We start from the raw sequence: 17,238 nt of genomic DNA, 5'->3' as shown, positions 1-17,238 counted from the left end.
GACAGTTACATAGACAGATTCTTTAATACAAATGCATAAAATCGGTGATTTACAATGTAATTAGGTTGTCTGACAAAACATCCACTTGCACAGTTTGAGATCGATTGGGTCATTGGATGAAGAGATATTTACAAAAAACCGGGTCCACATGCATTTCATGCCAAACTATTTTTATAGGGCAAACTCAAGACACAACAGGAGTAATGATAGTGTTTATCTCTGGAAGAATTTTCATGAATCCTGTCCTGCAATATTTTCTGAGATATTTGACGAAATCTGAACTTCTTATAACCTATCTTATCGACCTACGTCATTAACTAGTTGTGCTTGCAGCAATGTGGAAAGAACTCTTTATATCTTGTTATTCCTGTAACTAAACCTGGCAAGGAACATACGGACCAATCTGATTATCGACCTGTCTCATTAACTTGCTGGGTTAATGAGATAGGAACGAACGCTCAAACAGCGATTAGTTTGGTATTTGGGAACCAATATCAGATTACCAATATTCAATGCAGGTTTCCGTAAAACAAATCGAAGTACTATTAACCACCCATTAAAAGTCGAACGTCCAATGCTTTTGTGACCGCATCCGTGGCGTAGTGGTTAGAGCATCCGCCCGGAGTGCAGAAGGTCGCGGGTTCGATCCCCGACCGTGTCATACCAAAAGACGTTAAAATATGGTACTTGTTGGTCCCTGCCTGGCGCTCGGCATTAATGGGTACAACAAGGACTGGTCGGCTCGGAGTCAGTATAATGTGTCTGAGTGGGGTATTCATGCTTCACTGCGGCATGGTGTCACAGTGGGCTAGCACTTTACAACCAGCTTCAGTCTGGGCTAGTACAAGCAGCCGCACATACACATACACACGCATGCACGTCGTCATATGAGCGAAATATTCTCAAGCACGACGTTAAACCCAATTCCACCACCACCACCAATGCTTTTGTAATTAAACAACATGCTACATCTATCTATCAGGGGCGCGTATAGATAATTAACGTTACATTTGTCAGATTTGTTTTCAATTGTTAGAGATATGTGACGTCTTAGAGGAAGAGCATATAACAAATTCAACATTATTCTATCAAACGAATAAACCGTCCTTTTTCACAAATGTGAAGATATTGATGAATTTATCAAATGTTTTAAATGATAAAGACCAATTCTGATCCGGATTTCCACGGGTCAAAAACAAATGGAAAGTAAATGAGAAGACAAATGGAAAGGAAATATGAGAGAAGACAAATGGAAAGGAAATATGAGAGAAGACAAATGGAAAGGAAATATGAGAGAAGACAAATGGAAAGGAAATATGAGAGAAGACAAATGGAAAGTAAATGAGCTTGCAGTACGTCACAGTATGTCACAGTATGTCACAGTGACAATTTACAAAGGCAGCCACAGTTGAAGAAAACCGTTAGAAAAGTCAATAGTCTAAGACACTCGAAGATCATCAATATTTACCAAGAATATTTTCAGCTGCAATATATTGACAGAGTTTTTCAAAACACTCCTCTTAAGTCGCATCTTCCGGTGCAGTTTTGATGACGGGTTTAAAACACATCACTCGCTAAATTGTTTCGATAGCCTCACCTATTGTAGAGGTTGGTTTCAGGATAAACACACACACACACACACACACAACACACACACACACACACACACACACTCTCTCTCTCTCTCACTCACACACTAACACTAACACACACTAAGAAAATCATAATTCTTGTTATTTTAAAAATTTGACTGTAGAAGTTCAGAGGTTCTACTAAATACAAGCTTAAAACAAGTGTTCATCACTTTAATTATGGATGGCTCAACATAAAACTCAGCAGTGTTTAGTATGTAATTAATATTCTGAGGAATAAGACGAATTTGAAATTAAGGTACAATGGGTACTGACGCATATCTCTATAACGGGTTTATCATGCAATCTGGCGTTGTCATGAATCATTATCTCGCTCGAAATACAAAAGGACGGAGCCTAGAGATCAGTGAAACCCCAATTAAGGCTGTTACTCCTTATCTCCGCGAAGCAACGCCGATGAATACAGTATCTATTGCCAATAAAGCAAACACAATAACTGTAGGCGGAGTCGTTGCCATACGACGTCATGGCGTCCCGGTCATCGACACGACTTGAACGCTTCACTTGAGATTCTTATGCATTTTTAAAAGCATATGGTACTATCTCACCAATCTCATGAAAATATTGTTGTGTTGGCATCCAAGATCATTTTAGACAAAATCATTTTAGAGCAAATAGAAGCGGCAAAACCCTTTCCACGTCCATAAGAAATCTCTGCTAAAGAGTCGAGTGTACAATTGTGACCATATCTTGAGTATATATTTGTTTCAGCAATATTACAGTTGAATGATGTTCTTTGTAAACAAATCGAATCTGGACCAGACAATCCAGTGATTGTCACCATGCGATACGATAACAGAGCATGTGTTTATGAATCACTGTGAAGTAGTGATGATACCAGGTGTTCGTGAAAAGGTGAGCGTATCCTGCACCACCGGTCTTTCAGTCTAGTCAGTTGTTCACCTGAAATAATTCGGGAACGTATGGTCTAAGTCAAAATAGGGAATTGCATCGGACATCATTTTTGTCACTGATGCATGAAATTTGGAAATTTCCTTCACACGTTTACTATAAAACGTTTTGAAAGCTTTACTGAGCTTGAAAGCTTGAATGTGGTAACCTTAACCTTAACATTATTAAACTACGGGTATAAAGAACTCAAAGTAACTTTAGTTCGTTATAAACATTTCGATTGAATATACGCAGGTAGTTGGGACCAAGAAACCAGTCCCTTAAATCCGTCAGTTTGTTATAAGCGTGTTTTTTATAAAGGTAGTGTACTGTGCATGTGTTTATAATAACCATTAATATTATGAAACATGCCATTGCGCCCAATTTTCACTTTTAACGAAATAACATAGGAATTATTTCTTCTGCTGTCTCCTACTACAACCAGAGCAGGTTGGGTAGCCTTGTGGTTAAAGCGTTCGCTCGTCACGCCGAAGACCTGGGTTCGATTCCCCAAATGGGTACCATGTGTACACCGCCGTGATATTGCTGGAATATTGCTAAAAGCGGTGTAAATCTTCCCTCACTTACACCTACTAGAACCACACCCCGGGCACCAACCAGCTAACGTACGCTCCAAAATATTTCCCCATCTATAGGGGATTTACCAGTTATCCGATACAGTTTACCTTCATCATACACGGTGATAATAATATCCTTAAACCACATTATATAGACTTTACTGGCACATACATTATTCTATCGATCTGCCAATACCATAATATTTACATAAAGATCTTGGTAACCAGGCAATTTGTTTCATCTAAGAATCAGTTGGAATGTTTTGTTACAGCAGTCGTGTTTTAATTACAACAAAATCATTGAGTGTGTTTAAATCAATATCATCACGGTTCTTTGCCAATATTGGAACCTTGATTGTATGGCATTGCTTTGCACATTCTCTGTTGAACGATCGAACAGATTATTCATATGTGTGGTGTTTGTGGTCGTGTCCATCTTTACTCGATGGTCAATCTATCCAGAAGCTGACCATCGCCAGAGACAGTAACAGCACAACGCCATGCTGGTGCAACTTCTGATGTCCCTCAACTGGCAGTCCGTGCTTGTCTTGCATCAGCAGGAGCTGGGTGAGTGTAAAATGAGCCATTTCATGTACAGTTCAATAGATGTTAATGTATATAAGAAGTCACGGTACATTTTGAGTTGAACCTGATATCAAGCTGTATTGCTGGTGTATCAGATATCCAACGTTACTACAGTGATCACGATAGTATTATATACTATTCACACTTTGCCGAAGATCAAATCAAGGATTCAACAGAAAACTATGATGAGGGGTCAAATTTGGTTTAAACATCTAAGCTTATTGTAAGCATGGATCCTAGGTTTCAGTATGTCATTTAATCTTGAGGATCCCATACCTGCTATTGACAGGTGTTGTGTACTGTCAATGACTCGTTCTGTGATTTGCAGAATGGTTGATTGGTGCCATGAAAACCATTTTTTATTGTTACTTATGTATGCATAAGGTTAGATTAAAGTGACTGTTTGCCTAAAGAGGGGTGACCATAGTTTTAAATGGATACAATTTCAAAATATAAATCTACTGTGGATCTGTGCTGCTGTTTTTGTGGCAATGTACTACTGCCATGTCTTCCAGTTTCTGTAAGGGCGGTGAGGTAGCCTAGTGGCTAAAGCGTTCAATGGCAAGGATGTCTCAAGCACTAGGCAGTTATAGTATGACCAGAAATTATTGAGAATTTTAGGAATATGTTGAATTGGATATCTAGTATAAACAACCTTGACCAGCTATTAAGTGCTTGGTTTCATTCAAGAGAGACAACTCTGTTAATCCTTTTTCATTAGTTTGTGAAGAGTTATCCCCCCTTTGTTTACTTGCAAGCAGACGACATTTTCAGTGATCCTCAGTATGGATGATCTAGAGAAGAGGAAGCTGATATTAGAGTATTATAACAAGGACATCAGATCAGCTAAAGTGATTTCAAGTAGAACAGGCATCCCTTTGTCCACTGTTTATCGTGTTTTGAAAAATAATGCAAATGGATATGGCATTGAGCACCATGGAGGCGCAGGTAGGCCCAGAAAATTGACAGTCGGTGACAGGAGGCGGCTTGGTATTCTTGTTTCTAAAAACAAACGAAGGAGTTTAGAAAACTTAAGGCTGGGTATGATTGATAGAGGAACTGTGGCTGTCTGTAAGGAGACAATTAGAACTGAGTTGCATGCAATGGGTTGGCAGAAAAGTCGAGGAATTCCATCACCGATCATGAAACCTGAACAAACGGAGCGAAGGTTGAACCGGTGCTCACAGCATAGAAAATTTAACTGGGCAATGTGATTTTCTCAGATGAAAGTTCTGTGTGGCTATTTCCTAATACACTGAAATTCTGGACCAAACAAACTGAAAAACCTTTGTATCAGCGCCCAAAGTACAGTCCGAAATTTAACGTGTGGGGTGGCATATCTGTGTTAGAGGCAACGCCCCTCTGTGTATTTGAAGGGAATATGAACAGTGAGCGGTACACAGATATTCTCGAGGAACATTTACTTCCATCTGCTTACGTGTTCTATGGAAAATTGTTTCGATTTTCCAGCAGGACAACGACCTAAAACATCGTTCAAAGCATTCACAGGCCTGGTTTCGGACCCAAAATATGACATTATTAGCCCTGACCTTAATCCAATAGAAAATGTTTGGGGACTTATGAAGGAAAGTGTCAAAAAGAAAAATCTGACAAATATTGCTGAAATGAAAGAAGAGGTGGTCCGATATTGAGACAGCATGGACCACGACTTTCTAACTTCTTTGATCAGTAGTATGCCCCGCCGCATTGAAGCCTGCATTGCTGCCCATGGCGACTTGACAAAATACTAACTGTTCACCTGTCTTTGAATCTGGAGTTATGTTCTGCTAATATTCACATTAAATACGTAAGTAATGAGTAAAAAAAATAAAATAAAATACAATCTTTTAATTCTCAATAATTTCTGGTTGTACTGTATGTTCATTGGCCATGGTTGATGGCTGGTTGGACACGTTACACTGGCATAAGCGAATTCAAAAAATTTTCAAAGGGGGGGGGGGGGGGACCCTGAACCCAACCTTTGCTCTGCCATTGCAAAACATTAACTTCAATGTGGTCTTTAGTCATTTTCAAAAAGGGGGTGGGGGTTTGGGGGTCGAAGCCCCTGAACCCCCCCACTGGATCCGCCACTGACTGGTATAATTTGCGGTCTAATGAATCTGTGTTACACCACTTGTGTCCACCCGGTATGAGGGGCGGTGGGGTAACTGAGCGGTTAAAGCGTTTGCTCGTCACGCTGAAGATCCTGTTTGGAATGACCACGTGGGTACAATGTGAATTCTGGTGCTCCCGGTGGTATTGTTAGTATATTGCTAATTGGTGTAAAACCTTCACTCACTCATTCAAATTGCACGGAACGACACATCAGTGGTTCCACCACCCAAGGCCTAGTAACATGTAAGATATTACTAATACCTATATTCTGCCTCATACAGCAACTATGGATTCTTCGTCCCAGACATAAATCAATGCATGAAGTGAATGTAACATCATGCAAACACTTCACATGCGTAATATCTTTCAGATGTACAATTCGGCCGCTCGTTGCAAGCATCAGGTATTTTGATCGTGGACTACAACATCAACTCCTTCACGGAAAAGCACCTGCGGACAATCCTGGGAGACGTGGAGGCGATGCTGGAGCCTCGTCTCAATGTGCTTCTCTTCTGTGACGTCACTTCCGCCGTTTCAGTATTCCACCAGTTGGTACGTCAAGAAATATACATAAAAACGAATCGCTGAGAAAACAGATTTCCATCAAGGTATTATGCAAATATTTGAATAGATGAAGGAGTTTGACGTCACAGATATGAATGCTTCAGAAACTTCCCGAAAATCCACTTCCGGTTGATTCTGTTTTACATTTTGACATTTTGTCAACACCCAACATTTTGAGAAGCATCAGTTTTAGCGTTCTTCTCACATGAAACTGACTTGCTGTAAAATAATTGAATAACAATCTACTTGTTTATTGTTTTACTTTTCATCTATAGACTATTGTATATGGTTATATGTATCAAATGATGTTTTATGCTTTTAATATGAGAGGCATTAAATTAACCACTGCCGTTTATATGCAAGATTTGCGTTTTTAACTCATTGCTGTCAGCACACTATGCAGGTCACAATTAGCGTTCACAAAAGTGATTGTATACACTATTGTTTACTATGCAAATAGGCAAATATCTGACCCCAGGCTCGGATCAATCAGAACACGGGAAGAAATGACAGGTGTGAATTCCACCACAGTGGCCTTCTCCAAATAGGTCAAATTCTAACGCTTTCATCAATTACGGAAACGTGTCAAGAAATAAAGTAAATAATATTCGTTGCTTCTCTCAGGGTTATATTGTGACCCTCACAAACGTTATGAAAGAACCATTACTATTACTATTATATACTATAAGATAGTAATTTAGTCCCTGCAAGCAGTGAATAGGTGGCAAACCTGAATTCCTAGTTTAGTCTGTAAAAATAAAGAAATTCTTTTTTACTGGATATAATTTAGAAACCGTTATTTTCTGTGAAATGTGCTCATTTCGGAGACTAGATAGGTACCCCATATTCTTGCAATGTTATGATATCGTTTGTATACTTCATAATACTTCTTTCAAAGATAAAATATAAGCATGACATTTTATGATAAACAGGTTGAACTTGCAAAATTAAGTGTTTATTGAAACACATCCTTCGGCAAGAAGATACATATATATGCCTTGAGAAGGAAAGCATTAAAAGATAACAACAAGAGAATATTGGGTTCAAGATCAGAGGTGAGGCTGATCTGTGGGCTGCCCTAATAAACAATGAGTATGTTAGGATGGGCAACTACAGTTGCCAGCAGCAGCAGCAGCAGCAGCAATGGGCAACAATGTTGCCAGCAGCAAATAGAGCAATCGCAGTTCCGCTGAAAAGCAGACAATAATAGGCAAAGCCAAAAGATTCCTATCTGCTGAGAAGCAGAAGGGTTAAACAGAGCCGTCCTGTCATAATTTTTGCCTAAGTGTTTATTACTAATAATACAGGTTTTTTACAATTCCCAATGCACGTGATATACTATTTCCTTCGCCAGTCTCGATTCTGCGATACAAGATCCAACTCCTCGGTCGACTTGTGTCACGTGTCCCGGGTGCTGGTTGTCGGGACATCGGATGACTTACCTGTACTACTGGAGAGCAGCATCCAGGTGGAGAATGTGGCGGTGCTGGAACTCTGTGCAGGACAGGTGAGCTATTGTTGCAACAGGCTCATGGGTTATAACCTCAGGATATTGGATGGTGACAACACTATATGATTTCAGGGTTGATGAGCCATTATCATATCTTAACTGGGAATCCTGGGGACATTTCCCCCATATACCATGGTTGTTGAATGCAAATGAATATATGAATTTTGAGTCATTCTGGCTAGTGATACCGGGTCGTGAGCATTTAGTGAGTGAGGATAGTTTTACGCCGCCTTTAGCGCAATATTTCAGCAACATCACGGCCGGGTACATGAGAAATGTGCTTCACACATTGTACCCCACATGGGGAATCGAACCGGGGTCCTCGGTGTGACGAGCGAACGCTTTAACCACTAGGCTACTCCACCGCCCACAAACTTAAGAAAAAACAACACAGGTAGCAACAACAAAGAAAGATAATGCACAAAGAAAGAACGATCCCCTCTATAAATCACTGGTTGTTAGTTATGATACACTCTAAATTCCGATGAAAATCACTTGTTTAAATGCGGTTCTTCCGGAATCTCAAACATTTCTTATTTTGATTCAATGTTAATAGAATGTTACTTTTGTCAACTAATGCTACTTTCAAAGGGGGTTCTTCCAGAATCTCAAACATTTGTCATCTTGATTCAATGTTAATAGAATGTTACTTTTGTCAACTAATGCTACTTTCAAAGGGGGTTCTTCCGGAATCTCAAACATTTGTCATCTTGATTCAATGTTAATCGAATGTTACTTTTGTCAACTAATGCTACTTTCAAAGGGGGTTCTTCCGGAATCTCAAACATTTGTCATCTTGATTCAATGCTAATAGAATGTTACTTTGTCAACTAATGCTACTTTCAAAGGGGTTCTTCCGGAATCTCAAACATTTGTCATCTTAATTCAATGTTAATAGAATGTTACTTTTGTCAACTAATACTACTTTCAAAGGGGGTTCTTCCGGAATCTCAAACATTTGTCATCTTAATTCAATGTTAATCGAATGTTACTTTTGTCAACTAATGCTACTTTCAAAGGGGGTTCTTCCGGAATCTCAAACATTTGTCATCTTGATTCAATGTTAATAGAATGTTACTTTTGTCAACTAATGCTACTTTCAAAGGGGGTTCTTCCGGAATCTCAAACATTTGTCATCTTGATTCAATGTTAATAGAATGTTACTTTTGTCAACTAATGCTACTTTCAAAGGGGTTCTTCCGGAATCTCAAACATTTGTCATCTTGATTCAATGTTAATAGAATGTTACTTTTGTCAACTAATGCTACTTTCAAAGGGGTTCTTCCGGAATCTCAAACATTTGTCATCTTGATTCAATGTTAATAGAATGTTACTTTTGTCAACTAATGCTACTTTCAAAGGGGTTCTTCCGGAATCTCAAACATTTGTCATCTTGATTCAATGTTAATAGAATGTTACTTTTGTCAACTAATGCTACTTTCAAAGGGGGTTCTTCCGGAATCTCAAACATTTGTCATCTTGATTCAATGTTAATAGAATGTTACTTTTGTCAACTAATGCTACTTTCAAAGGGGGTTCTTCCGGAATCTCAAACATTTGTCATCTTGATTCAATGTTAATCGAATGTTACTTTTGTCAACTAATGCTACTTTCAAAGGGGGTTCTTCTGGAATCTCAAATATTTTGATTAAGTCAATGTTAACCTCATGCATAGCTTTTTGATACCAGGGAAATTCTACAAAATCAAGGATGTGGACACTGATGTTCCACCCTGATGGACGCGCTTTCACGGACGTGGCTCTCTGCAATGGAGCAGTAACAAATTCTACAGACGTCTTCCCTAACGTGAAGTTTGGTTACAATGGACGCCAACTGACTGCCGTCATGAAGGTAGTTACAAATAATATTTTTTAAGTAAGTGGTAATAAATTTACTTTTAGTAGTACATGTACTTAGTAGCCATTATAGATCAATGTTTCCTGTTTTGTTCCAGTCTTGATCTTTGCTGAATGAACGGAAGTAATTCTCAAAGCAATTTACTGATTTGACTTTTACATGTAATGTATTCCTTCACACACAACACTTATAAAGTATGAATGTTTGTCCTGCTTATACAAGCGGTCTTGAAACACTCGACAATCTCCCAGGCACACCAACTACTCAGGACTATTGTCGAACCATGAAGATCCGAATAAAAATTGATCTTCTGCAACCGATGCTTGTCGTAAGAGGCGATTAATGGGATCGGGTGGTCAGGCTCGCTGACTTGGTTGACATATGTCATCGGGCGTGGATCGATCCTCATGCTGTTGATCACTGGAGTGTCTGGTCCAGACTTGATTCTGTACAGACTACAGTCGTATAGCTGGAATATTAATAATAAAATGCAGATTTCTTCATGCGCCTTTTCCACGTCAGCAGATATGCTCAAGGCGCAACAATGACAGATTAAAAGAGTCTCCCACATTTATACAGCAATATGTACACTTCCAAAATAGAGTTCCTAATAATACATTGAAAACAGGTATGTTTTGAGTCCTGACTTGAATGTGGCAATACTATCAGAAACTTTCAGATTGTATGGGAGTGAATTCCACAAGGTTGGGGCTGCATATGAAAAAGTCCGGTTTCCAAAAGTTTTAAGCTTGAAGTTTGGCACGAACAGAAACTCCTGATTGGATGATCGAAGGCAGCGCTTGTTTGAGTAAGGAGTAAGCAGGTCAGAGAGATATGGGGGGAGCAAGTCCGTGACGGGCCATGTAGGTCAAGCAGAGGATTTTGTAGTCGCTTCTTGCCTTGATGGGGAGCCAGTGCAACTGTTTAAGAACAGGTGTGATGTGGCCATGTTTGGGAATGCGACTGATAATACGTGCGGCCGTGTTCTGCACCTTCTGTAACTTATCCAATAGCCTCTGACTGATCCCAAACAACAAGCTGTTGCAGTAGTCGAGCCTTGAAATCACAAGCGCCCGAACTAAGGCATGGGTGGCTTCAGCTGTAAGATATTGACGGATATTGCTGATGGAGCGAAGATGGAAATAGCAAGTCTTACAGATGTTGTTCACCTGCGTTTCCATTGACAGTGATGTATCAAAGTATATGCCTAGATCTTTGACAGATGAGCTTATAGGAACAACTGCATCGGCGATGGTTAGGTTCTTAATGGGACATCTTGAAATTTGGTGACTTGTTCCTACCAGAAGTGCCTCAGTCTTCGTGTCATTGAGTTTAAGCATATGAGTTGTCATCCAGGACTTGATTTCCCCTGTGCAGTTTGTGAGTTCTTGAAGTGACTGATTTAGATTTTGCAGTGGTATTTTCTTGAGGAGTTGGGTGTCATCTGCGTAAGAGTGATGCGACATGTTGTGGACTGATGTGATGTTGGCAACATGACCAGTATACAGCAGGAACAGCAACGGTCCCAAAACAGATCCCTGTGGTACTCCATGTTTGAGAGTAATGCTGTCAGATCTGTCTTTCCCTATCATTACACACTGCCGTCTGTCACAGAGATAGGAGCTTATCCAGTTCAGTACTATGCCGTCAATTCCATACTGGGTTTTCAGCAGATTTAAAAGGATACTATGGTCTATGGTATCAAATGCTGAGGAGAGGTCTAAAAGGACCAATGCTGCTATGTCACCCCATCTACATTCCGTCTCAACTCATCACTAACTTGTACTAAAGCTGTTTCAGTACTATGACATTGTCGGTATGCAGACTGATGCTTGTCCAATAGGTTATGATTGTCCAAGTGTTCCTTGAGCCTGATACTGACAGCCCTTTCCACAACTTTTGAAAGAAAAGAGAGATTCGATACCGGGCGGAAATTCTTGAAATCACTACTATCCAAATTAGGTTTCTTCAGTAAAGGCTTAACAAAAGAGTTCTTGAATTCCTGAGGAAAATATCCGCTTCCGAGGCTTTTGTTTACAATGTCTGTTACAGTTGGCAAAAACAGATCAATATTTTCTAGAAGGAACTTGGTGGGAACTGGATCAGAGGGGCAGGATGTTGGTTTTGATTTGGTCATAATAGTTCTGATCTCATCCTCAGAAAAAGGATCAAACCTATCGACTCTCTCACCTGTGAAATGTGGAATTTCGACAGGAGATGATTGTTCCATGTCAGCTGACAGTCCTTCACGAATTTTGTCAATCTTGTTGACGAAGAATTCATTTAATATTACGGCGTCAAACAATAAAGAAACGACGACTGACTGACTGACTGACTGACTGAGTGTAGTTTTACGCCGCTTTTAGCAATATTCCAGCAACATCACGGCGGGGGACACCAGAAATGGGCTTCACACATTGTACCCATGTGGGGATTCGAACCTGGGTCTTCGGCGTGACGAGCCAACGCTTTAACCACTAGGCTACCCCACCGCCCAAACAAACGACGAACAAAAAGTTCTGGATCTTAGTGTGTTTTGATACAGAGTGCCCATCAGTTCTTACAATCAAATTGTCATTTAAAATGAGAATACACCCGTTTTGTATCTGCAGGACAACAGCTTTGGCTATGGCGACATAGAGGTGAATAAGAGGAAGTTATTTGGGTTTCCATATAAGGTATTGAACCTTCTGGCAGACGCTATGAACGTCAGGTGAGTTTATTATTGATTTACCTATCAATTTACAATCACTTTCACGATGGATCTAAATCAATCTCCAAAATACATGTGTGTTATGACCACTTTCTTTCGTGGGTGTGTAATCTCTCTTTCACCGAGGAAAATCAGTGTCCGCCATATCTGGCCAACCAGGAGGACGTTAACGTTGGCAACCTTTGACATTTTGACCTTGATTGCATTTGCCGTAGGGATCAATTGAAACACCAAAGACACTATCCATTAAACATTTCCGACTGTTTAAAATTGGACTAGAAAGTTTCACGATTGAATGACAGTTGTCACCAGACATTATAGTGTTAAGGTCTTTCAGAAGATGAACTTGTGACTTCGAAATAAAATCTTCAAAGATTAACTGGAATCAGTTTCTGCTTAATTGTTAATCTTGCGTTATCCTAGTCTAAACACTTGTACGTATTTCAATTTTACACCAACATATTATTTTGTCGTATTCCTGTACTGAAAAAAGTGGATGAAAATATTGCAGGGCTTTGGCGGACACCTGGTAGTATTACTATTTTATAGTGATTCATAAACACATGCTCTGTCATCGTAACACATGGTGACAAACACTGGATTGTCTGGTCCAGACTCCATTGTTTACAAACAACAACATACCGCTGTAATACTGCTTAAACAAATACTCATGATACAATTGTACAATCGACTCTGCTTTTGGCAGAGATTTCTCATGGATGTGGAAAGTGTTTTGTCGCTTCTTTTTCGCATCGATGTCATCCGCGATGGTTATCTTGAGAATTCCTTAGGTGAATCGGTGAATCAGTGAATCTCGAGAGTTCCTTCGGTGAATCTTGACTGTTGCTTTGGTGAATCTTGACTGTTGTTTCGTTGTATCTTGACTCTTGTTTCGGTGACTGTTGACTCTTGTTTCGGTGACTCTTGACTGTTACTTCGGTGAATCTGGAAGGTTACTTTGGTGAATGTTGAGGGTTCCTTCGGTGAATCTTGACTTTTCCTTTCAGAGAATCTTGACAGTTCCTTCGGTGAATCTTGACATATACTTTGGTGAATGTTGACTGTTCCTTTGGTGAATGTTGACTGTTCTTTCTGTGAATGTTGACTGTTCCTTCTGTGAATCTTGACAGTTACTTTGGTGAATCGGTGAATCGTGACGGCTCGTTTGGTGAATGTTGACTGTTCGTTAGGTGAATCTTGACAGGTTCTTCGGTGAATCTTGACAGTTACTGCGGTGAATCTTGACTGCTCCTTTGGTGAATGTTAACTGTCCCTTCAGTGAATCTTGACTGCTCTTTTAGTTACTCCAGTCAGTTTATTGTTAAATAGGATGCCATTATCACAAGCCATATGATGCCTCTGTTTCAAAGTTTCAGGGTTATACCACCGAGAGAAGATGAGTGGGGCAAGAACATCAATGGTTCGTGGTCGGGACTTATAGGAATGCTGCAGAGAAGGGTAAGGAGTGACACCGATGGATATGTTTCAGATATGGACAGCACAGATCCCCCTCTTTTCAGAGAAAGTAGGGTAACTTGATATAAATTTTACATTGATCGTCATGCTGTACAGACTTGTAATTACAGGCAGCTGTAATATAACCACACATTTAGCCTGACGTCCCATATCTGATTGTTGTAGGAAGCTGACCTGGCGTCGGACATCCTGACTATCCACAGTGTCCGTACTACAGTTACAGATTACATCCTGCCTCCGATCTGTGAAACCAGACAAGTGATCATGTACAAGCAAGAGGAGGAGGATGACCAGGGCATCATCCTTCTCCGACCTTTCAGTCCTCGTGTCTACATATTGCTTGGTGTGTCTCTCATCACATGTATCATCTTCCTGTCCTCCTGTGTTTTAGTCCAAGACAACGAATTCGATTCTAGAAAAAGTCTAATAGGCGCCTCGAAAGTACAGACCATTACACAAGCAACATTTGAAATTCTTGGAGCTACTTTGAAGCAAGGTAGGAAAATTTTGACTTTGCAAAAACATCCTGGGTTCCAATGATTGTTTCTTTTCAATTTAAGAAATGTGTTGATATTGTATTGTGAGATTGTATGACTATTTTGACCAAATTGTGCATGGTTTGTGTTTATTGTGTTTATTCACATAATTACATCTCTCTCAAAGGAGTGAGTGAGTACGGGTTCACGTCGCTTTTAGCAATATTCCAGCAATATCAGGGCGGGGAATTCCAGAAATGGACACATTGTTCCCCTTTGGGGAATCGATCCTGGGCCATCGGAGTAACGAGCGAACGTTTTAACCACAAGGCTACCCCACCGCTCTACCTCTGAAAGGGAGTGTATTAGTCTGGACAGACACATGTGTACAAGAATGAAAGCTGAAGAGTACAGAATAAATTACCTTTGTAATAAATATAACCAACAGCAGTCTTCCGGATAGTAGTATTTCATCACATGATACGAAACCTGTGTGATGCAGCGTTTGGTCTTACAGGGTCAAGAGTCAAGTCTTCATATAGCTCAGGTCGGATCCTAGTGGCGGGATGGTGGTTGTTTACAACAGTTGTTTCTGCTGTCTACTGTGGAGCCATCATGACCGCGTTTGCTGTAAAATTAGAAACTCCGCCATTTTCCAACATGGCTGAGTTGGCAGCCAGAGAAGACTACAAGATCGGCTATGATTCATCAAGCATTACTGAAAACATTCTTCAGGTAAGCCGAACTACACTGATTTTGTATTTGTTGTTTAACGCGCACTCAGCAATATTCAAGCTATATGGCGGCGATCTCGAAATAATTGAGTCTGGACCAGACAATCCAGTGATCAACAGCATGATCAGAGATCTTTGCAATTAGGTTACGATGACATGTGTCAACCAAGTCAGCGAGCCTGACTACCTGATCCCGTTAGTCGCCTCTTACGACAAGCATGGGTTGCAGAAGATCAATTCTAACCCGGATCTTCATTGGTCGAACTACAATGAAAATGTTTCGGAATACAGTCAACAATTGATTCTGACAAACAGTAAAGCATATAATCAAAGCGTATATTCTTTAACATGAATTTCAGAATTCAAAGAAATCAGATGTCAGGACAATCAAAAGAAGAGTTCATGAGTTATCTACAAGAGACCCGGATGTACACAGCACAAACGGCACCAAGCATCTGCAGAGAGTCTGGGAGGGAAAATATGCTTATATGACAGATTTATTACTTACAGGCTTAAACAATGCAAGCTGCAAACTTAAAGCCATTAACACGAAAAGTGGAAGGGCTTTCATCGCTTTTCATGTTCCAAGGTGGTCACCTTTCAAACAGGATTTCCTGAACAGGTATGCGTCTCTTTATGTATTTATCTGGAAATAATGCAACAGGAACGATATATTGGAGATATTGTTCTGCATACATTAATATTCTTTTCGGAGTCACGTGTAGAATTAAGTGCTACTTTGAGCAGAAAAATGATTGCTTAAAAGTTTGAAATTTAGAAATCTGAAAACAAAGTTAAAAAAAGAATGCGTGACAATGGTACATCTTCTTGATCTTAATATCGTAATTCATAATTTGCACGTGCATTATCATGTCATGTTGGTTCTACTGCTATTGTTGGCTGTTTATATCAAATATAGAACATAGCAAGGTTGAAATGGTACGTGCCTACGACAGGATCAGAACCAATTTCATAAATGAACCTACATGGGTTTCTAAAACCTCACTAATTCTAACTAACTAAGATGTTCTTGTCTATTGTTATAATTTGATTCGTAATCACAGGGTGCGTATAAATAAGTGAAATGACATTTATCAGATTTATTATCATTTATTAGAGATAAGTGACGTTATGGAAGAGGACCATATGACACATTCGACTGATTAAACCGTCCTTGAACGGTTACAACATTGAATGACATGACATTTGCACGACTTTATGTGAGTCACAGTTACATTTATATGTCAGTACAATATACATGTATATCCTCATCTTTAATTTGTTTAATCTTGTCCTCAACAGCATGTCCTATCTCAGCGATAGTGGTTTGCTGCATCGAGCCTTTCAAGAATGGTTCCCACCCACTTCAGATGATGGATGTTCTAAAGACGACTTCCCTAAAGCTGTGTCTCTGGCAAAGATCCAGAGTATCTTCTTGGCCGTTGGAGGCGGGGTGGTCTGCGGCTTTATGATCCTGGCGGCAGAGACTGTTTGGTATAAGATACAACAGAAACTGTCTAAAGAATAAGTGAGTTCTCCTGCAGTAGTCGACTATTTAAGGTTTGTTTGGTGTTCTTTAACGCTGACTCAGCAATACATGACGGCGGTCTGTAGATAATAGAATATTCAGACAATCCAGTCATCAACATCATAAACATCGATCTATGCAGTTGGGTTTGACATGTGTCAACCAAGTCAGCGAGCCTGACCACCCGATGTCGTTAGTCGCCTCTTACGACAAGCATACTTAGCATAGGTTTTTGAAGACCAGTTCTAACCCGGATCTTCAAAGGTTCCTATCCAAAGTAGCTGAAGGGAAGGGGGATAGCTATGAATTAGTTACAATTGAGCTCATGTTACCCTTTGTATCCCGCAGATGTCGGTGTTTTGGCTTCAGCACTAGTGTTGGGAACTGGTTGAAATCTCACAATTGATGATTGGTTCAATACCAACGACCAATCATCGAAAGAAAATTGGTTAGCGTCACTTTCTAGATTTTCCTATTCAGGTTGTAGTTGCAGATAAGTTGTTGTTTTTAGAAACTTCACAAATTACATTTGCAGTTTTCACATCCAGTGTAAAATGAT

The 17,238-nt window shown here is 39.9% G+C and overlaps 1 protein-coding gene across 1 annotated transcript; it reads left to right on the top strand.

Annotated features, from left to right (window-relative positions):
* Nucleotides 1-15,020: 15,020 nt before the first annotated feature.
* Nucleotides 15,021-16,794, top strand: LOC124265532. Its single transcript, XM_046700318.1, has 3 exons — nucleotides 15,021-15,152; nucleotides 15,511-15,773; nucleotides 16,454-16,794. Exons 1-3 carry the CDS (start codon nucleotides 15,033-15,035, stop codon nucleotides 16,677-16,679), a joined length of 609 nt encoding a protein of 202 aa, XP_046556274.1. The 5' UTR covers nucleotides 15,021-15,032; the 3' UTR covers nucleotides 16,680-16,794.
* The last annotated feature ends 444 nt before the right edge of the window (nucleotides 16,795-17,238 follow it).

This window comes from Haliotis rubra, unplaced genomic scaffold, assembly GCF_003918875.1.
Source record: "Haliotis rubra isolate DU_JTF1 unplaced genomic scaffold, ASM391887v1 Scf982, whole genome shotgun sequence".
NCBI lineage: Eukaryota > Metazoa > Mollusca > Gastropoda > Lepetellida > Haliotidae > Haliotis > Haliotis rubra.
The sequence above is the reverse complement of the archived record's forward strand: the minus strand, read 5'-3'. Positions and strand labels throughout refer to the sequence as shown.